This window comes from Leucopleurus acutus (assembly GCF_964270905.1).
Source record: "Leucopleurus acutus genome assembly, chromosome: 7".
NCBI lineage: Eukaryota > Metazoa > Chordata > Mammalia > Artiodactyla > Delphinidae > Leucopleurus > Leucopleurus acutus.
Window position 1 is genome coordinate 96,892,011 of NC_139150.1, and position 23,450 is coordinate 96,915,460.

General features: G+C 36.6%; 1 protein-coding gene across 1 annotated transcript in view; it reads left to right on the forward strand.

The window, feature by feature from the left end:
• The window catches only part of LOC309964522 (contactin-associated protein-like 3), a gene marked incomplete at both ends in the record, with an annotated part of 184,471 nt that overhangs the window by 143,488 nt on the left and 17,533 nt on the right, over nucleotides 1–23,450 (forward strand). Inside the window, 7 exons of the mRNA XM_082843614.1 lie at nucleotides 2,743–2,899; nucleotides 8,817–8,944; nucleotides 16,424–16,594; nucleotides 17,301–17,519; nucleotides 20,188–20,427; nucleotides 21,014–21,241; nucleotides 22,533–22,666. Coding sequence (XP_082699740.1) covers nucleotides 2,743–2,899; nucleotides 8,817–8,944; nucleotides 16,424–16,594; nucleotides 17,301–17,519; nucleotides 20,188–20,427; nucleotides 21,014–21,241; nucleotides 22,533–22,666 — 1,277 coding nt within the window. The remainder of the gene's footprint in view (nucleotides 1–2,742; nucleotides 2,900–8,816; nucleotides 8,945–16,423; nucleotides 16,595–17,300; nucleotides 17,520–20,187; nucleotides 20,428–21,013; nucleotides 21,242–22,532; nucleotides 22,667–23,450) is intronic.

Below are 23,450 nucleotides of genomic sequence, written 5' to 3' on the forward strand. Positions count from 1 at the left end.
GTTAGTTGATTGATGCCAAATAGATCACTGAGCTAAAATTGTATGTTCCCAGAAGAATGAGAAAGCTGCCTCCAGGAGAGTAAATTATTGTTATGGGTTGTCTAACCAGGGAAAACGAGGCAAAGAGAGAGTAGTGTTGGAACCAACCACTAACAAAGTCATAAAACAAAACCACCCAGTGAGTCATGGAGCAAACGCATACAAACTAGCAGATGGTCTATTCCAGAACCTGGACACGACCCAGACCAGCAAAGGATTCCCGCCTGGAGGGCCAGTGTCTGCCTATTGATTTGCATGTGGTTGCTCAATTGTTAGCCCTTCGATATGTTAATAAATATATAAAACAGCAACAGCAGCAACAAAAACAAATATTTAAACAAGTATTTAATTGGGGCTGGGGGGAAAGATGGAAAGAGAAAAGACTTGTAAACTTAATAAACACCTGCTAAAAAAACAAAATAAGGGCCTTCATTAACCATACATGCCAAGTTATTTGCATTTCTTATATGCTGCTACTGGATTGTTAGTACAAACTTAATTTAAACAAATTCACTACAGACCTATATATTTCCAGAAGTGTTTAATTAAGGTTGAGTTGAGGCAGGCAAATAGTGTAGCCCAATACACCTTAAAATTGTTGCACTAATTTGCTCGGTATTATCAATAGACACAAATGGGTGTGCAGAGCTTTGATGCTACTCTTGTGTGGAAGGAGTGAACACACCAAAGCCTGGGTCCCTCATTAGAAGGTTGCAATGTGAAAACAGTACAAGGGGACTGCAATGTGGGGAACAAGTAGCTTAGGAATTTTATAGGGTAGATTGGGGAATGTCAGTCAAAATTCAGTTCTCTCTCAAGAATTTTCCACTGTTCAAATTCTCAGAAGTTATCAGGAGACTGAGGAGGTGGTAATCTTGAGAGGAGATATAGCAAGTCTGGGGCCTCAGTGCAGCAGCTCTTGTGTAAGTTTTGTTTTCCAAGAGGGCCAGGGAGGAGCAGAGGGCCTAGGATCTTGCTAGGTTCTGAAACATTTTTCTTTCAGCATCTTTAAGGTCTCTGTGTTACATATAGTTTCAGGGGATATGATTACAGGTGGCTAAAGAGGAAGTTGTGTGACAGTAAGTGTTGACTCTAGGAAACCATTTGGTTGCCATACTATGAATGCTTAAGGTCATTGAGGATTGTAGCTGTGGCTGGAGAGAAGGACAGTGAACTATGGCCTAAAATAATTGAGGAAGTAGAGCCGTGCACCCTGGTCATTGATATCTCTCCTATTCCTTTTCATTTCAGCCTCTAATTCTTCTTCATATTATTCCTAATTATTTCTTATGCAAATTCTCTAAGTTACTCAAAGGAATCTTGAATGGAGCCACATGCATTTTGTACCTTTAAAAAACACTTAATGATTTTCACTTTAGAGAGAAAAATGTAAACACACAGTAACACATTGGCATATAACGATTTCTTTGCTCTTCAAGTCGATGAAAGAGGATGTTGAATAATTACATTTTTAAGATGGAATTTTGAAAAATGTCTATTAAGTACCTATTAAATAATACACTAAAAAGATTTTCCACCCCCTAAAGATGTTTTCAACACATTAAAAAAAAAGATGGTTGATATCATTTCTTGGCACACGTGTCACCCACTGGGCCTGCAGTGCGTGGTAATGAATGCAGTCCATGTGTTTACCAGCTGAGAGGTTGTCAGCAGAAGCAGAAGTCTCATTGAACAGGGAGCCATAATGAGCAGTGGCAATTGTAAGTTAGGGAGAAAGTTATTTCAGATTCTTAGTGGGGGCCTGATGGGGACAATTTAAGCGTTTGAAAGAGCACATGAAAATGGACAGGCATCTTTGCAGAACTGACGTCACTTCCGTTTCCCCTCCTGCCCTGATTCTCTGTTTACTAGGGACTGTTTCCCCTCCACCCTCCCGTGTGTGCCATCTTTTCTGATCATCCTCCCCCAGGTGTACTGTAATCCCACACTGGGGCCTCAGCAGCATCTTTAGTGTAAATGAGCAGTCCTGCAGAGCTGAGGCAGCCTCTGGCCCTGTCACTTAATTATACGTTGCACTGAGGAGGGGAATGAGCTGAAGAACTTGGTGTAGTTGTCTCGGACTTGCTCAAGCCGAAGACACCTCAGGCATGAAGAAGGCTTATCAGTGCCATTTCTTTAGTTTCCAAATACAGAGCAACCCATTCAGTATAAGAAGAAGCACGTCTCCAAGAAACTTTTAGGACATGCTAGGAAGTACATGTCTTAAACACATGCCAGTGTTTTTAGCTAATAAATAAAGTGAAAGAAATCCATATTTCTTATAATAACATTAAACATTTTAATGGCATTTTAGGATCTGAAACAGATTTTAGATTCAGTGTGTAAATTACTGTGGTTTTTATTTTGATGACAATTCTTTCTTGAAAGTTATTTCCAAAGAAATTATGTAAGTGGAGTCCTCAAGAAAAGTTTGTAAATATCGTGCCTGAATGAGTTAGGGACTACATGCTCATTTTCTGATAAAAGAAAAAAATTTGGTGACAACGTAAGTTTTGACATTAAAATACATTTTTTTAAACAGTTGGGAGTCCTCTTAAAAATGATCCTATTGCACAGTTAAAATATGCTCACTTCTAAAGTAGTCTCTCTATGTTTTAAATAGAGGGAAGTAAAGGAACTATATTGGGGAGGCAGATAGTGGGGGGCAAAGTAGGTGTCATCTTTCTCATACTTGTCTTTCAGATGGAACCCCAGTGAGCTGGTGGGTTGGAAGAACCAATGAAACACACACTTACTGGGGAGGTTCTCTGCCTGATGCTCAAAAATGTACTTGTGGATTAGAGGGGAACTGCATTGATTCTCAATATTACTGCAACTGTGATGCTGACCGGAATGAATGGTGATTTCCATATAATTTCCCTGTGCAAACTGTAATTTTTTTATTGCTTAAACGATGTACCTTTGGCAGACATTGGACACAACAGTATAATAAAGAGAAAAAATTAAAGTATTCCCTAGCAAGTTAAAAGTACAAGCTTTGATGTGTATGATATCATTAATCTGAAGCCTAAAATATTAGGTAGCTATTTTTGTTTACTTGTGAGTAACTAATCATGTCCATTTTATTTTTCTAGTAAGACAAAATAGGAATTAATGTTTCCCATTCACTGAAAGTGAAATATCTGACTTTTTAAAGTTAAGTTAATCCAGTTAATAAGATGACCACCCCTTGGCTGACCCAGGGCTGTTTGCTGACCTTCCTAATTCCTAGTTTCGTTTTCTTAAATGGCCACACAGGGGAAACCAGACAAGGCCTTGAGTCCATGAAAGAGGATATACAGAATACAAAGCTCTCCATGCAACTGGAGGTCTCAGAAGGCTGCATACCCAAAGAAAAGGTAGACAAGGACAAATCATCCAGTAGGCACTCTGGGTAGAAAAAAATAGCTCCCTGAAAACTCATGTCTACAGACTTGCCCTCACACAGATTTGGAGCCCAAATTTATATGACTTGGATGGTCCCCAAATTTATATGACTTGGATGGTCCTCAAATTAAGTTAACATAGCCACAGGTTGGCAGCACCACTGGCTCATCATAGGATTACATGAGATTCTCACTGGAGGCCTGCCCTCCCCCTTCACACAGACCTCACAGGATTCCCACAGATAAAATGCCACCAAAAATAAGCTCACAATCCAGGGTTATACAACACCAGAGGACAGATGTGGGAAGCAGAAGAAACCACAAAGTGTAGATGTGATGCCTAAAAGTCTCAGATCATGGATACATTCAAAACATAAGATAAAATAAATATGTGAGCTGCTTGAAAGATCAAAACTGGAATTGAAACATGAGAAAGTGATCAGATCCTATTAAGAAAGATGATTGTGATTTGCAAAAGAATATTAGCCAATGATAATATTTACCCAATTTAAGATTTGTTGGATCAGATATTAGACACAAGTGATCAGAAAATTGGTGAAATGGAAAATATGTGAGAATCAATGACACAGAACGGAGAGAAGCAAAATGGGATCGAGAAAAGCGGTGACATGGAGGAGTCATGTGGAGAAGATTGAAAATGTGTCTGATTAAAGTTTCAGAAGAGAAGATTTGAGATAATGAAGAAGAGGAAATATTCAAATAGCAGAAAAATGTCCAGATTTGAGAAAACATTAGAATACCAAGCAGGATAAATAAAAGTAGATCCATATCTAGACACACCATGGTGAGATCAAAGAACACCAAAGAGAATGTTAAAAGGAGCAGAGATGAAAGCAAGACTCTTAAAGGAAAGACAGCCAGCCAGCAGACACCCCTGAACAGCCCAGGACCCAGCCCACAGAGGGCGGGACACACCCCTCACAGGGCGGAAGTGAAATAACTGTCAAACTCCCAGTGTTTACCCAGCTGATATTTTAAAAAGTGGAATAAAATTAAAATCCAGACAAACAGACACTGAAGAAATTTACCACTAGCAGACTCCACAAGCGGAATTTTTAAGAATGGTTTTCAGAATGAAAGAAAGTGATCTTATAAGGAAGGTCTCAGAGGCAGGAGGAAATATTGAGGAAAAAAAATTGTAAACTCAGAGGTTAAAAACTAAAAGAAAATACTAGACACTGGTAACATGTAACTGTATGTATGAATTTGAAACACGAGAAAACAGTCAGATCCTATTAACAGAGATGATTGTGGTTTACAAAAGAACTAAAAGAATGTTTAGAAATAAAAATATTATTGAAATTTAAAACTTGTTTTATAAATATTTATTAGAATTAAATTGCTTAAAGTTTATGTCTTAAAATTTGTGTAACCTCTAAATAATAGAAACAAAGCATGTAATATTCAAATCAGTAGAGGGAAGAAAGAAAAAATGGGATTTTAAAAACTTAGTTAATACAAAAGAAGATAGAAAGTGAGAATTTTAAAAAAGAGAAAGCAATAAGTACAAGATGAAAACTGTGTGAGTAATCATGCACCATAAATATGACAAAAATAACCATTTAAATCCAGATGTCATATTGAATTAAAAACAAACATATCTTGTTTGTAAACCTAGGCATATTGAAAACAAAATGCCAAAAAAAAATTACCAGGCAAATATACGAAAAAGTAAGTAAAATTTTAAGGTTTAATGTGGACAAAGATCACTATTACTATAAGATATTGCTTAATTTCACTATAAAAAAACAACAATGCTAATAAACTTGTATGTTTCTAATAAAAATGACTCAGAATGTATACAGAAAAAAATTGACAAAACTGAAAGAAGAAATTTACAAATCAACCATGGTAAGAAGAGGTTTAAATGTACATCTGTTTGTAATTGGTAATCAAATGAACAAAAATTAGTAAGATAGAATATTTTCAAATGAAATTAACAACTTGATTTGTTGGGAACATAAAATTGTAGAATACATAATTTTCTCAAGCACATGTAGTGCATTTTTGCAAACTGATTTTCTCAATATTCCATAAAGCAAAACTCAAAAAATTTTACAGTAGTTGTTATCCTATGAACAGTTTCTCTGATTACAATGCAATTAGGTGAGAAATGAATAATAGAAAGAGTAAAAAATATACATGAGGCAATTCAAAACCACAATTGGAAAGACTGCAAACAAGGAAATAAAGATACATTACTCATAGAAAATATCGTTTTCAACAAAGAAAACCTAAGAGAATATACAGAAATATTATTGAAATTAATGAGAGTTTGGTAAGGCTACTTACTGAACCTTAGAATAACTGGATTCTTATCAAAAATGTGTTACTATAAGAAAATATAAAAACTACTAGCAGAAGGAACAAAAGGGTATAGTACCTTGGAATAAAGATAACAAAAATATGCAAGACTTTTGTAAAAAAGACATCATAAAACTTTATTATGAAAATACAAGAAGACCTAAATAAATGGAGACATCACACCACTGCCATGAATAGGAAAACTAAGCATCTCTCCTCCAAATAATTTTCTTGATTCCATTTAATTCCAAACAAATGCTAAACATTTGTTTATTTTTGGGGGTAGTGACAAACAGGTTCTAAAATTTATTTGGAAAAGAATGGTACATGAATAGCTAAGACGATTCTGAAAATGGAAACAATGTGGGGAGACCAGCCCTACCAGACATGAATAAGTCTTATGATGCCGCAGTAATTAATACAGTGTGAGTTTGCCGAAGGGATGAGCCAGTAGAACAGCTAACCCCAAAAAAGAGCCTGGGAGCTTTCAAAATGTGTAATTCTGGGTGATGAAAATTATGTTGTCGCCAGTCTCTCTTTCTCCCCAGCAATCATAAAACTTAAAGTTGACCCAGTATTTCTCCCCTGCAGCTTTCCCAACAACTCAAAGTAGTCAAAGCTCCATTATACCTCAAAAAAAAAGTCTACTGAAAAACAAACAAACAAAAAAACTCAGAAGAATTTCTAGAGCATTAGAAACTAAAACCAAAAAAAGGTGGATTTGGAAGTTCTCTTACTGAATGTTTAAAACTGTTTGTGAGAAATTTTCATACCTAGATATTCATGCAATCTTTACAAATTTTGGAAACAATTGAGAAGCAAGAAGAAAACAGATGTAACTAAAAATTAGGCAGTTTTGAATGAGTCTGGTGAACATGGCATATAATATCTTACATAAAGCATGGACAGTGGGAATGACCTGTACAAATAAAGAATTTTTTAATAAGAAGAGTTTAAAATTTCTCAGATTCAGGAAGGTACTTTGCAAACAACAAAAGGACAAAAAGACTTTATGATGCTATCTGCCTTAATGCACACTACATGCATTATGATTTTTTTTAAGTTTTTTTCAGGGCTGTGAATGCATTGTCAATGTTAAAAACAGAATTAAAATGTAGCTTTTTGCTATATAGAAAGTGTAGCTTTTAAAAGGTTCCTTAAGGACTTCCCTGGTGGCCCAGTGGTTGAGAGTCTGCCTGCCGATGCAGGGGATGTGGGTTCGTGCCCCGGTCCGGGAAGATCCCATATGCAGCGGAGCGGCTGGGCCTGTGAGCCATGGCCGCTGAGCCTGCGCGTCCGGAGCCTGTGCTCCGCAACGGGAGAAGCCACAACAGTGAGAGACCTGCGTACCACAAAAAAAAAAAAAAAAAAATGTGCCTTAAAATTCAAAGATCCTCAATGAAGAACTTATGCACTTACATTTTTCCTCTAAGATGTTCTACCAAAATAGCAATCCCGGGAATTAAAATACTATTTGTAATGTTTACTGATATTAAATACCAGGAATTGATTTGGTGTGCTCTCCCTGTGTTTATAACAAAATAAGTTTCCAGACTGACCCCCTCCCGCATAATCCAGTGACATCTTCTAGCTTGTGAATACCGTTCCCAACAAAGTCAGGTGTTATGTGCTTGGGATGAAGCCTGTGTACTTCTAACAGCAGGAGTTGCAGGGGCTTCGCCAGATAAAGCCATGTTGTTTAATTCAGTCTGATTTTTTGATGCAATCTGATTTTTAAAAATTGTTTCTTAAATTTTAGGGTTTTATTTCATATTTTTCATATCTTACCATATGCACTGCCAGTCACTTTGTTCAAATTTTTAAACAAAATAAAAATCTTAATAATTTTACATTTTCTAACTTAAAAGAATATTTTGATGCCTAGCAGAATTGGAATGATTAACTATTAAGTTAGGAAGACTTTTTTTGCAGGAAAGCTGTCAGGTTGAACCATGTGAAACAGCTGATTTTTTGACCTGCAAAAGTGGCAGTTTCAAATGTTTCAACTTGTATATACAAGAGTGAGTGGTGGCTTTGTAATAATTTGGAATTAAAACTTACTAGGTTCTACACAGAACAATAAATTAGACAAACTAGTATTTGTTCATAAATCAGAAGTACGTATGTAATTGAAGTATACAATGAAAAATATGAACAGCTTACAAGGTATAGAAAAACCTTCCTACTTTGTCCAGAGAGGACGGTGGTTGTACAACCAACTTACCAGCCAGGTCCTCTGGCTCCTGTTCCAATCCTATTGTATTAAACCATAGATATTAATATATCCCCAAATAGTCACTTACATGATGATATTATTGGTATTGTTATTATTTATAACATCCACTGGGGGGCATTGATGGTGGGTTTTATGTTTACATCCCCAACACACAGGGCCTGGCAAATAGAAGCATAATAAGTGTTTGTCGAATGAATGGATGGTGACAATCTTTGGCAAAGCACTTTCCCATGCATTAGCCCATTTATTAATTTTAAGAATATATTGTATCATATCTTCACCATGGTTTTGAATCAGTATTTTGTTTTGATTTTGTTTTTAAATTTATGGCTTCAACAAATAAGGAAATGCCTCATAACCACAGTAGGAATTTCTGAAACTTTAGTAAAAAAAAAAAAAAGTCCAAGTATTGAAAACCTAAGTCTTGTCAGTCAGGTGGTTTTGTTTTTTGTCTTTTTTTTTTTTTAATGAAGGAAGATTGCTGTTGCTTCTGTAAATTCTGCATTTAAGTATTACACAGTGGCTGAATTGGAAAGAACAATGAGCTGCTAATTGCACTGAAATGTAATCTCATGCCTGTATCCGTGACCATAATTTTGGACCTGCCTGCTTTCTTCTCTATGGTCACGTAGATGAACAAAGGTCTCTGGTCCTCAGAAGACCTCATTCAATATATTAGTATGTTTGTAAGTGTTCAGATGAGATGTTTGATTTCCCTATTGTTATGTACTTACAAATTTAGCTTAATACTCCTTGAACTGCAATCAAAGACTATTACTCTTCTGTACATTATTCAGAATAATGTTAAGGTGGTTGTATTTGTTTTCTAGGACCAGCAACACAGTAGTCCTTTCCCATAAGAAGCACTTGCCGGTCACTCAGGTTGTGATGAGAGACACAGGGCGACCACATTCTGAAGTGGCTTATACACTGGGGCCTCTGCTCTGCTCGGGGGACAGTAAGTAGTGGCAAGAGGAACTGTCTTCATCCCTGCTAATACATTTCAATCTTTTAAGAGAAATCGAACTGCCTGGGTTCATAAAAACACTGTCTGTACTGATAATCTGTACTTCATTAGGAATGTATTAACTTTATAAAATAAGTGTATATTGTTAATGTAATTGAGAAAAAACATATTACCTCTGGATTATGTAGAGGTATCTCTTATATGACATTTACATGAGACTGTGCTGCAAAGATTCATGGAATCATCTGAAATATATCACTTGTTCAGCAAACATCTAATATGTACCTACTAAGTATAAGGCACTTTGCTGAATGCCTGAAATTGGTAAGATAAGGAGAAAATGAGAGGACAGAACCCATCAAGTGTATCTAGTCATTAATGCCTTCTGACAATTCTGAATTTTTACACAGGAAGTCTCGATGCTCCTAACTCCACTTACCCCTCCAACTGCATCTTGTGTATCCTTCATGCCCCCAAAATAACTGAAATAAAATATATGAGTTCTATCTTTAATTTTCAAACTTCTACTCTCTCTTGAATATCAGTCCTTCTCCTCCATCTCGTCCATTGCTCCCCAGAAACTGCTTTTTCCTGTCACCAATGAGAACTCAACATTTCTAAATCCAATTCTTATTCCCTGATATCATCTGAGTTGACCCGTCAGCAACTTTGGATTCCTCCCATGATTCAAACTTCTTTAATTCACTTTCTTTACGTGGTGGCCAGCATACCACAAAATTTTCCTACCCTCCTCTCCCCAACCTTCCTTCACTTCGCCAGCAGGATAACGTTGGGGTTCCCCAGGGCTCTATGCTCTGCCCTCTCTCCTCTCTGCTCTCAATTGGTGATCTTCTCCCATCATCTCATGGCTTTAAATACGGCATGGGCATCAGTGACCTCCACGCCTATACCTATACCTAGTCTTCCTGAACTCCCAGCTCCTGCATCCAGCTGGCTATTCCGTACTTCTTCATTCCAATTGGCATTTCAAACCCAACTTGTCAAAAAAATGAAAAAAGAAAAAGAAAGCATTTCCACACCAACCTTCCTCAAATCAATGCATAGCAACTCCATTCTTCCTGTTGCTTCTTAGACTGAAAACATTACAGTCACTCATAACTTCTCTTTTCTATCATAACCCACATCTAATTCATCAGCAAATCTTATTGGTTCTAACTGCAAAAATGGATCCAGAATTTATCTCCATTACCACCTGTACCTGGATTGTTGCTGTGGCCCCATAACTGGCCTACCTGCTACTGTCTCTGCCCACTTAGCTGGTACTCCACACAAAAGCCAGAGGGAATAAAATCAGGTCACGTCAGTCCTCTGCCCCAAACTCTCTTCTGGCACTCATCTCAGAGGAGAGGCCAAAGTACAATGTCCACCAAGGCCACAGTAGCCATGTTGCCCTCTGAGCCAGGCAGTACCACAGTGGGGCCTGTGGAACCACAACCCTCCCTGGGGCCCCATAGGAGGTGTTGCCATGTGAGGGAACCCTGGCATTTCTGAACCTTGCTATTGGAAAAAAAAGAGGGTCCTATTTCAGATAATAAAAATACTGAGATGCAGATAGTCAAAATGTAGAAAGCCTATGAACGTGCCTTGACTCGATGATAGTATAGTTATTTTTCTCACTCATAACATAAATATGCAAACCACAGTTCTCTTTCTGGATAAGGTGAAGCAAGTACAACCCACCCCATCTCTCTCACTGAACTCACCCATAAAACCTGGACAGAATGCGTGAAGCAGTTATCTCAGGACTCTGGAAAGCAAATAGCAGCAGGGAAGAGAAAGCAAAATTCACCATTTATTTTTTCCTCCAGTATCTCTCAGCCGCTGGGTCCCAGATGGAGAGAGTCCCAGGAGAAGTCCTCTAGTCCTGGTTGGAGGAGGGGACAGGGAGCTCCTAACTGTGAGAGAGCACGGTAGTCTCATTTCTCCCCTTCTCTCTGTTTTCTGAGGTTCCAGTTCCCAGGCAGCCCCATGGCAATAGTGGTAGAAGCTGCCTCAGAAACACACAAGAGCCAGAACTCCAAGGAAAGGCATCTTCTGCTCTGGACAGGGGAGCCCTGACTCTACGACAGTGGCAGACTCATGTTACTTTTGTTTTCTTTCTCTGTTCACCCATCACTAGGCAATGGACATATGTACAGGTGCAGGAGTGAATAGGAAAGCACAGTAAATCAGGCTGAATAGAACCCTAGTTTTCTGGTTGTATGATTGAAAAGGGAGCTGCAGGGAATTGGAAAGTATCTGGAAGAGCACAGAGAGGGAAGAGTTCAAGAGAGTGATGCCACAAGTTGTCTATGAAGTCCTGGGTTCACCTCAGAGCTACACATGCCTGGGTCTGCTCCTAATTATAGACCAAAGTTGAGAACTGAAGAGGCTACCATCCAGGACTGGCCACTGAGTGGTGCAGAAGTGAGGCAGAGTTGAGTAGTACTGCAAAAGCTTTGAAAACTGGACAGCCATAGGAACCATGGACCATGCACGGAGGACAGGTTGGAATGTGTGGCCAGATCCTAACCAGGACAGCTGCCTGCAAAATAAGAAAAATATCAACATGAACTTTGAATTTAAGCAAAGCCCAGAGTTTGTTAACATCATATTTTAAAGATCTAGGAAATAGTCCAAAATTACTTCACATACAAAGAACCAGAAAAATCCAAGTTTGCATAAGCAAAGGTAATCAACAGATACCAATGACACAGAGGTTAGAATTATCTGATAAAGACACTAAAACAGCTATTACACAAAAACTCTAACAAGTAATAATAAATGCTTTTGAAACAAATAGAAAAAGAAAAAGTTTCAGCAAAGAAATAGGATATATAGAGGAGAGCTAAATGGAAACTTTAGAAATGAGAAGTACAGTAATGGAAATGAAAGATGCACTGGATGGGTTAAATAGCAGATTTGAGATGCAACAATCAATGACACTGAGGATAGATAAATAGAAAGTATTCAATCTGAACAAGAAAAAGAAAAAAGGTTGAAAAAAAAATGAACAGGGCCTCAGGGACCTGTGGGTTAATAATAAAAGATATAACATTCATGTAATTGAATTTCCAGAAGAAGAGAGGAAAGAGTGCTGGTGCTGAAAAATATTTGAAAAACTAATGGCTGAAAACTTTAAGTTTGGCAAAAGAGAGACTTGAGAAGTTGAATGAACCTGAAACAGTATAAATTCAAAGAAATTCACATCTAGACATATCATAAACAAACTGATGTGAAAACTAAAGACAATGAGAAATTTTTTGAAATCAGCTAGAGAGAATAATGATGCATTGCCTATAGCGAAACACCAATTCAAATGACAGTAAGTTTCTCATCAGAAATATAGAGGTCAGAAGGAAGTGGCAAAACATTTCTCAAGTGCTGAAAGTAAAGAATTGTCAGTCCAGAATTCTATGTTAAGCAAAAATATACTTCAGGAATGAAGGTAAAATTTTTTAAAATTTCAAATGAAAGAAAGCTGAAAGCGTTCATCGCCTGAAGCCATCCTTTAAAAGAATTTCTAAAGGAAGTTTTTTTAGATAGAAAGGAAACGATATCAGAAGGAAATTTTGAACTTTGGGAATAAAAAAATCAACATTAGAAATGGTAAATAACTGGGTAAATTTAATAGATTATTCTCCTATTGAGTTATTTTAAATATATCTGAGGGTTGAAAGCAAAAAATACATTATTTCACAGGGTCACAGGGTTTTAATTTTATGTAGATATAATACACATGGCAACAACAACATAAACAGGAGTAGGTAAAAGGACAAAATTGTTGTCAAAGTTTTTACAAATCACTTGAAGTGGTTAAAACACAGATTCTAAGCATATTAAGAAAGGTAAGTATATATATTGTAATCCTTAAAGGAACCAAATAAGAAACTGCTATACAAATAGAATACTGAAAAATGTTTAAATAACCCAAAAGGAGCCAGAAAAAGGAAAACAGAAGAACAAAAAAATAGAACAAATAGGAAAAAATAATAAAATGATAGAACTAACATATCAACATTTGTATTTAATGTAAGTGGTCTAAGTAAACCAATTAAAAGACAGATTGTTGTGACTCAACTATAGGCTGTCTATAAGAAATTCAATTCAAATATAATGACATAATAAAAGAATATGATGGAGAAAGATATACTACACAAACATGAATTTAAAGAAATCTGGAGTTTTTACTAAAATTTTGCTTGCAAGCAAAGAAAATTAATACATATAAAAAAGGACCAAGAAGACTGAAGAATCTTAAATGTGTATGCTAATAACTGAGCTTCAAAATACATAAAGCAAAAACTGACAGGGTGGAAAGGCGAAATAGAGGAATTCATAATTATCATTAAAAAGTCCAATACTGCTCTCTCATTAGCTTATGGAACTAATAGAGGGAAAATCAGCAAGGATATAGAAGACCTGAATGTCACCAGAAAACAAATGAATCTAATTGACATTTATAGAATACTCTACCAACTGTAGAATACACATTCTTTGCAAATGCACATGAATCTTTAACCCAGATACAGCATATTTAGTGTCATAAAACAAACTTTAACCAATATTAAACAATTTAAATCTTACAAAATGCAAGATTTGACATAATTGAATTAAATTAGAAATAAATGAAAAAGATAGTGAGAAAGTCTCAAAACACTTAGAAATTAAACACCAAACTGTCAAATAATACCTGAGTCAAGGAAAGGTCTCAATAGATACGATAAAATATATTGAACTGAATGAAAATTACAGTGTATCAAAATTGGTAGTATGCAGTTATAGCAGTGCTTAGAGGGATATTGAGAGCAATAAATGCTTATATTATGAAAGAAAACAGATCTCAATTCAATAATGTAAGACTTCACCAAAAAAAAAACCAAACTAGAAATAGAAGAGAAATATAAACCTAAAGCAAGCAGAAAGAAGGAAATAATAAAGAATAGAAATCAATTAAATTAAAATCAGAGTATATAAAAACAAAAAAAGATCCTTTTAAAATATTAATAAAATTGATAAACCTCTAAGAAAACTATCGAAAGAAAAGAGAAGATAAAAATTATCAATATGAGAAATGAGAGTTGGAATAACACTACAGACCCCACAGACATCAACAGTATAATAAAACTATACTACAAACAACTCTACACATATTAATTCTACAACATAGATGAAGTGGACCAATTCCTTAAAAACCGCTAACAGCCAAAACTTTCTTAAGATAAACCAGACAACTGGGATAGACCTAATAGTATTAATGGAATTGAATTTGTAGTTAAAAACCTTCTGAAAAAGAAATCCAGACCAAGATTGTTTCACTGATGATTCTACCAAAGAAATAATACCATATCTACACAACCTCTTTCAGAAAATAAAAGAGGAAATTCTTTCCAACATTTTAAGGAGAGCATTGCTTTGACATCCAAACTAGACGAAGAAGTGCAAAAAAATGATAACTACTGATAATGTTATTACCAACACAGATGCGAAAATCCTCAACAAAACATTAACAAATAATCCAGGAATATTTTTAAAAATGCACCACCACTAACTGCAGTTTATCCCATGATGCAAGACTGATTCAGTATTTGGAAGATGATCAGTTTGATCTACCACGTTAACAGTCTAAGGAAGAAAAATCACTCCAGGTGCTTTTTCTATATCAATTAATATGAACATTATAATTTGAATTATTATGATAACAAATTCAACATGATAATTTACATCATAATAGCATTTATAATAAAATTCTTAGCAAACTAGGTATAAAAGGAAAATTCTTAAACTTAATAAGACAGTATCTGTACAAAACAGCTAGCATCATAATAATTGGTGAAAAACTGAATGCTTTCCCCCTAAGGATGGGAACAAGATAAGGATATCCAATCTCACCACATCAATTCAACAACTTTGATCATATGGGAAGTCCTAGCCACAGCAATAATGTAAGAAAGAAAATAAGTGCATACAGACTGGAAAGCAAGAAAGAAAACTCTATTCACACGTATATACATACGATTGCCTATGTAGAAAATCTCAAGGAATGTCCCCCCACCCCGGCAAAAACAAAAACAAAAACCCTACTAGGTCTTATTAAGTGAGCTCAACAAGATCACAGGATACAAGGTCAACAGGAGACAAATCAGTCATATATGCTAGCAATGTATAAATGGAAACCAAAATTTACAAGACAAAGTCATTTTCAATAGCTAGAAAGAATATAATACTTAGGTATACATTTAACAAAAACATGTATAAGATCTGTAACTCATCAAAAAGTGACTAAACACTGAAGAAAGGAATCAAAGAATCTAACTAAAGGGAGAGATGTACTGTGTTCATGGATTGGAAGACTCAATATAGGAAAGATGTCAGTTCTCCCCAAGTTAAAAACACACTTCACCAAAGAGGATATAAGAATGGCAAATAAGCACATGAAAAGATGTTCAACATCATTACCTATTAGGGAAGGCAAATTAAAACCACAACAAGATACTACTACACACCAATTTGGATTGCTAAAATAAAAGAAATATATACTCACAATATTAAATGCTGGTGAAGATATGAAACAACTGTGTCTCTTATACATTGTTAATGGGAATTAAAAATGGTACAGCCACTCTGGAAAACTGTTTGGCAGTATCTTATAAAGTTAAACATACTTACCATATGACCCAGGGATTATACCCCTGGGAATTTACCCTACAAAAATGAAAACATATGTCCACACAAAAACCTTTACACAAATGTTTATAGCAGTTCTATGTGTAATTGACCAAATCTGGAAAGACCCCTAGTGTTCTTGAATGTGGACAAATAAACTGTGGCAGATCCATATGATGGAATATTACAGAGCAGTAGAAGGGAATAGATATTGACATGCAACAGCTCGAATGAATCTCAAAGGCTTTATGTTGAGTGAAATAAGCCGATCTCAAAGGGTTGCATGCCTCATGACTCTATTTATATGCTATTTGGAAAGGCAAAACTATAGGGACAGAGACTAGTTCATGATTGCCAGGGCTTAAGGGTGGTTGGAGGTTGTGACTATAAGGAAATAGCAAGAGGGAGGTTTTTGAGGTGATGGAACTGTCTTTTATTCTGATTTTAATGATGGCTATGCAAATCCACAAATGTATTAAAAGTTATATAACTGTATGTCCCTAAAAAGTCAATTTTACTTGATGATAATTCAAAAAATAATATTGTTTTTAAAAAAACACGGGTCATTTCCAAAGTGATTGTCCCTCCACTCAGTTGCAACCATGTCCAGGTTCTTAATCCTCAAAAGAATCACTATTTGGACATTCATGTCATGGCTACATGTTCAGAAGAACCACAAAATGAAGGCTTTTAAAGATAAATAATGCAATGAATGGTAAAAATCCTAAAAATATAAAAAGTAATTGTTGTTTGTTTTGTTTCATTGTTATTTTCACTGTCTTTTTTTTTTCTTCTTGTAAACAGATTCATTTTGGAATTCAGCTTCCTTCAATACTGAGACTTCATACCTTCATTTCCCTACATTCCGAGGAGAGCTTAGCGCTGATGTGTCTTTCTTTTTTAAGACCACAGCTTTTTCGGGGGTGTTTGTAGAGAACCTGGGGATCACAGACTTCATCAGGCTAGAGCTGCGAGGTGAGTTGCCCACCCTGGGCAAAGCCATGGGGTACTCAGTTATTAACAATAACCTCGTTAGTAACGTAATTTCTGATGTATTGCCATGCTTCCTTTGTCGGTTGTATTTCTTGATTAAATGCTAAAATTCTATGATTTTAAATAATTATTTTTAATAGAAAGTAAAACAGTGATTCACGAAACATACAACAGTCTATACAATTCCTTGTTGTCTTAATTCTATGTGCAATCAGGATATTAAACCAAACTGGTCAAATAACTGCTGACTAAATCACAAAATTATGTGATTTAATTGACTAGTCATACTGTTTATGTATGTAGACAAAGCTTAATTTCTTACTTTGTGAATTTCACATAGTGCTTTTAAAACTATATTAAGATTTAAACCACCTTTAAATAAACTCACTTATACCTATGAAGTCAGATAAAATGTTAGTTGTATTTTTATAGGTAAATATCTCTATTGCTTAGGGCTTAGCAAGATGAATAGTAAACTCTAAGAAGAAGTATGTTAAAGTCAGCTTTGCTTTTTGCTTTTGCTTTTGCTTTTTTTTTTTTTTTACCAGCTCAGACTGACATTTGTCTGCATCAATATCATGGTCTTCTTTCATAAGGAGCATGTCATGGTGCTTTTTTCATGTCTACTCAAGACCAAATTTTCTCCCCTGTGAATGAACTTGACCAGCTCTCATATCTTTATTTCCAGCCCCTGCAGAAGTGACCTTTTCCTTTGATGTGGGGAATGGGCCTTGTGAGGTCACGGTGCAGTCCCCCACTCCCTTTAACGACAATAGGTGGCACCATGTGAGGGCAGAACGGAACGTTAAAGAAGCATCCCTTCAAGTGGATCAGCTCCCTAGGGAGACCCAAACTGCCCCAGCTGATGGGCACACCCGCTTGCAGCTCAACAGCCAACTCTTCGTGGGTGAGTGCTGCTAGCAGCTTGTAACTGAGCTGTGCTGTGAATGCAGAGGTGGACCAAGAGAAAATCACAGCTACAGCAGTAGTGATAATAGTAATGGCCACAGGGACTACTATTGGCCCTGGTGGGAGGCAGAGATATTGAATAAAATCCTCTGAACTGAGAAGGAACTTTGGGACTGCAAATCGAAGCAGGCAACTCCATAAAGTGCAATTATGAAGTTTATTGTGGGTAACTTACATCCAGGGGACCATGAGCCAGAGACGTTCACAGCTGCACTTCGTGCCATGGAAAAGGCTCCTGGGGGATTTAAAGGAGCCAAAACTAAAAATAGAATCTGACTACCAAGTGAGAAGCACCCGTGGTCAGGAATCGGGACTTTTTCCTCCCCAAGGGGGTCTCATGACCATCTGCATCAGCAAAAGGCACTCTTCCAGTTTTCATATTAGATGAAGGCAAGGGTAAAGGTTGATAAGGAACTTAACTGGCTGGGATGCATTCCGTGTGAGTAAGCTAAAGCTCAGTCCCCCAGAAAGAGGAGGGGGTGGGACTGTGGGCCTAAGATGGAGCTGACAAAAGGGAGTCAGTGTGGTTCAGCCACACAGACACTATGTACCAAGAGCTCATTTAATATAAATATCTCTGCTATAGATTATTGTACCCAATTTGCAGATGAGATCGTGGAGGCTCAGAGACATCAAGGGACTTAACCATAGAAACCCAACTGGAAGGAAAATCCAAACTCGTGTTGGACTGATTCCCAAGCTTGCACGCAATATCATAGATGATTTATGTTTGTTTCAATTACTTCTTATCCATACTGTTTATAAAACAAATAGCAATTTTTATCCATTTCTCTCACTTCACTTCTCAGTATAGTTAGAGAACCAGCCCCGTAATTGGGACAAAATCCTCCAGAGTCCCCTCAGAAACAGGCCATAGGAGCCCAGGGAGACTGAGGCAGCCTCGTGTGACTGGGCACAGCAGGACTTTCCCCAGCCCAGCACCTGGTTCCTCTCAGTCCTGCACCCCCTCTGCTGCTCTCTTGTTGCAAATGCCTTGTTTAGACCCAGAGCTGGCTCATTATTCTGCTGTCCATTCTTTAAAGATTAAAGCTCTGGGTAGTGGGAGTCTTCCCTCTAACTTACATGCTTATTCTTTATTATTGTTTGTTTTTCCCAAAGGGAGAAACAACTTTTGCTACATTGCTTTTTAGATAACTCTATTCTAATTTGGAAACTAAGCAGATTAACGAAATAGCTCTCACTTGGTCTTTTCTCACATATTTTAAAGTAAATAAGGACACAGTCCAATGAAAAATTGATATAAATCACAAATTAGCACACAGTCTGCTTTGCCAGGTGATACTGCTGTGTCCAGGAACTAATGCTATTCAGTGAATTTAAGTGTGTGTGTACGTGTGTGTATGTATACAGCCCATGGCACCATAAAACAGCTTCAAGCACAGTTAGTTCTTACTGAGTTGAGGCTTCATTTTAAATTATCAAACTGCAAATCAAATTAAATAATTCTATTTTCTGATTTATAGTCCTGAGGATTAATTAGCGGAATTTCTAGGAACAAAGTTTGGATGGAAATCTACCTAGAACTAGTGTTTCCACTATGGTAATGTTTCTAAAGCCTGAGGAGTTAGTTGAAAATTCAGATTTGGGGTACCTTCCCCAGGCCCACTGAATCAGAATCTTTTGGAATAAATCCAAAATCTGTTTTTAGCAAACACTCCAAGTGACTCCTGTGCTCCCATATTTATTATGCTCACATGAGAAATGATAGAAATATAGGGGGATATATATTATTTGGTTAATGTTATACCACCTGACCTCAGAGCCGCCAGCATGGAGTATGAAAGGTCTGAGGTGCTAAATTTTGGTTTTACCCCTTCTGCCTTCTTTTTCTTTGTTCTTGCCTCAGTTCCTTTTCACAGCTTTATTAGTGAGAGCTCTTCTAAGTAAGAATTAGTATTTTATATATGTGTAATAGATATGCTATATAAATATATATACAAATTTGTAATATATATTAAATACATACATAAATTTATATATTACAAATTTATAATACATATTACATTGCAAAGATTTTTCAACTATGTAACATTTATTATGCATGTCATTGTTTGTAAATTTAAACTTTAAAAAGGATCAATGGTGTTTATTTTGTTCTTTAAGAAAGGAACATGTAGGGGCTTCCCTGGTGGCACAGTGGTTGAGAGTCCGCCTGCCGATGCAGGGAACATGGGTTCGTGCCCCGGTCCGGGAAGATCCCACATGCCGCGGAGCGGCTAGGCCCGTGAGCCGTGGCCGCTGAGCCTGTGCATCCGGAGTCTGTGCTCCGCAACGGGAGAGGCCACAACAGTGAGAGGCCCGCGTACCGCAAAAAAAAAAAGAAAGAAAGGAACAATGTAAAAAAATGTCTTTCTAAATATAACTTGAAGAAGTATTTTTAGAACAAATATTTACCAAGTTCAACTTAAAAAATATTTTCATTAATGGTCTGTTCAGTGCCATTTGATGATTCTTAACTTTTGACCACAGCCTACGTTTTCAGAATTATATTTGTTCATAAAACCTTGGCCTCAGTTCAAAGTGAAGATGAAATCCTGAAGAAGACACCCAGGAACGTGTTTGCATTTGCAGTGTTTCCCTTGTAGGTGGAACAGCAAGCAGACAGAGAGGCTTCCTGGGATGCATTCGGTCTCTAAGGTTGAACGGGCTGGCCCTGGATCTGGAAGAAAGAGCCACAATGACGCCAGGAGTGGAGCCAGGGTGTCCAGGACACTGTAGCAGCTATGGACACCTGTGTCGCAATGGAGGGAGGTGTAGAGAAAAACGCAGAGGGATCGAATGTGACTGCACCTTCTCTGCGTATGATGGGCCATTCTGCGAGAACGGTGAGTGTGACCGAGGAGCAGCTTACAGGGAAAGGATGGAACATTTGAACTCTATGAAGACGTTTCTGGCATTTGACACTGTAAAGAAAAGATCAGGCAGTTCTCTGTAATTAGCTGAAATAGAATTGTTTCTGTCCCAAATGCCTCCATTTCACTTGGCAGGAGGTATGATTCTATTCTTTTGAAGGCCGTTGACTGCTTCTGTTAGATCTGATGTCACCCGCTCTGGATTTCTCAGAGGGTCATCAATGCAACACTTTGAGGAGAGCAATAACCTTTTAACTGTATGTTTACACTGGACATTTAATTTTCTGTAATCGTAAGATGAAGCCTTTTGGAGGTAATAATAAAATATTGTTACTCAGTTTTGGGTTATGGGAATATGGAGAGATTCTCTTTTTATTTATACTTTATTGTTTTTCATCTTAAATTTTTAAATTAAAAAGCAGCAAAGCATACCATTATTATTTTCTCTTTTGAGATATTTAAGGATTAGAGATATTCTTTAAATATACAGAAGTATCCATAAAACAAGACACGTGCACTTACATATTGCTAATATAACCAAAAAGGCATGTCATTCCAGAAATTTCTGCCTATTTTGGAGCTGGCTCCTCAGTGATTTACGACTTTCAACATTACAATGACACCTTCAGTAAGAACTCCAGCTCCTTTGTGGCTTTATTTCATGAGGATCTGACATTGACAGGAGAAATGGCCACACTGAGCTTCCGGACCACAGGGATGCCCAGCTTACTACTCTATGTGAGCTCCTTCTATGAGGAATACCTTTCAGTTATCCTCGCCCCGAATGGTGAGTATCTTCACCATACGAACAAGAAGACTGACTTAGGAGAAATCAGGACCATAAGGAGGGGGCCCTTTCAATGCTAAACTACAAACAAGAAAACACAAGTGCATCCCTGTGACACCCATGTTATTAGGGTTGGTTTGTTTTCATTATAACCCCAAACGTTTCTCACTAGCCTTACCATTTCAGTGATTAAATTAAGATGGCTTTCTTCTATAAATATCTGATCATTTCATGTATCTGATGTTCAACTGTGCTTCTTGTTATTGGTAGGGAGTCTTTCCTTCTGCATGTGAATAAATTAGTGTCACAGTTCATTTTGAAAGAAGATATTTTATGCATGGAAAATATTCCCTCCTTCTTGGAAGGGAAGTAAAGAAGTGCATTAAACCATATAGAAAGCCAATTTCCATGAGCATCAGGTAAATATGATTGCTCTTTACCCATCAGTGTTTGGGAAGTCAGTTATGCCCTATCTGCATACAAAGAAAAGTGGGAAGACAGTTACCTAACCCATGGTCACCAGTAAGAGAACAGAACCAAGACGTTCCAAGTTAGAGAGCAAAATCAAGCTTTAACCTTTTCTCATGGAGAATAAAGGGGAGAAACTTAACTTCTGGGAAAGATTTCTATGATCACTGACTGATAAGATATATTACAGGTGGTACCAGAGTTACCAGGTAGAGGGTGCATCTATGAAGGAGAGCAGTGTGTGGTTTGGAAGATTTGGATATTGTAGCAAATCACTCACTTCTCTCTTTTTGCTGCTTCTTGATTATGGCAGAAACCTTAGAAAACATTTCTGGTTGTGCAAAAAAAAAAAAAATATATATATATATATATATATATATGTGTGTGAATGTCAGTGATACATTAAAATGCATTAACATAAGTCACATTAAAAGAAGTTATGCTTATAGTAACTGAATGTTAATATAACGTTGCTTGAGGTTTTACCATTTAATAATATGAACACCACATGAATAATTAACTTCAAGCCTAACTTGGCATTTTCATATGCTTAACTTAGACTTTTTCCTCTGGTTAAGGAAAGTGGAAGAACTTGGAAAAAGACCATTTGTCTTGACTTTTAAGACTGTGTAATTGAATTCTGAATTTGGCCCCAGAACATCACATAAATGATTACTAGTCCAGGAAAGGTGACTATTGTGCACTCAAGTAAATGCTCCATAGATTCAAGTTATATATGTTTTTTAAATGTGCCTTAGAACCTGCATTGGCGGTTTTTATAAAATTATATTTCAGTTAAAAATGTCATTTTTCTCTTCTTTAGGAAGTTTGCAAATCAGGTATAAGCTAAACAGACACCGAGAACCTGATGTTTTTAACTTTGGTTTTAAAAACCTGGCTGATGGACAGCTTCACCAGGTGAAGATTAACAGAGAAGCAGCAGTGGTCTTTGTCGAGGTAAGGTTGTAAATTCAACAACAGCAACAGTAATCAAAATTGTGAAGCTCAGAATATATGACCTAAAGCAAAAATTTGATAATAAATCCTAGTAAAAGAAATGCACATCTGGCACTCTTCTTCCATAAGTCTTGCTAGGTCAGTGTGTTTTGTTTTGTTTTGCAATGTCTGTTTGTTTAGCAAGAGACTGTCAAAATTATTATTAATATTTGACCACTTAAAATACAAAGCTGTCCTCATTGGTTTTACTTTATTTGGTTGGGAAATATTGCATAGTTTATCATAGTGACTACTGGAGATATTTCAGTGGGAACCTATTCCCACTGGGTTACAAAAGAACAAATGCTACAGAAATTTAAACACAAGGGAAAAAGCAAGATCTTGCTTAAAGTGGGAATACATTTTGAAAAACATTGGAGTCTTTAAGTCACACATTGTCACTGGATTTTGAAGAATAATCTTTTATATTGAATCTGTATGAATAATACATTTTTCTGCTCATGTTACAAATTTCCTCTAAATAAGTAAAAAACTTTGAGGTTCAAAGTAACTCTTGCATTTCTTTGTGGATTGTACCAATTATAGATACTTAAATCATAAAGACAAATGTAGGGGAACGGGATAGGCAATGAGGTGGAGTTGAATTTGAGGTGTTACAAGAATTGTTTATAATACACTTTTCTCCTTTAACCTTTGTGATAGCAGGAACATATGGCTTATTTTTTTTTTATCATTTTTCTTGGTCTTCCTTTGATTCCCATCCTCTTATCATCAAAATTGCTTG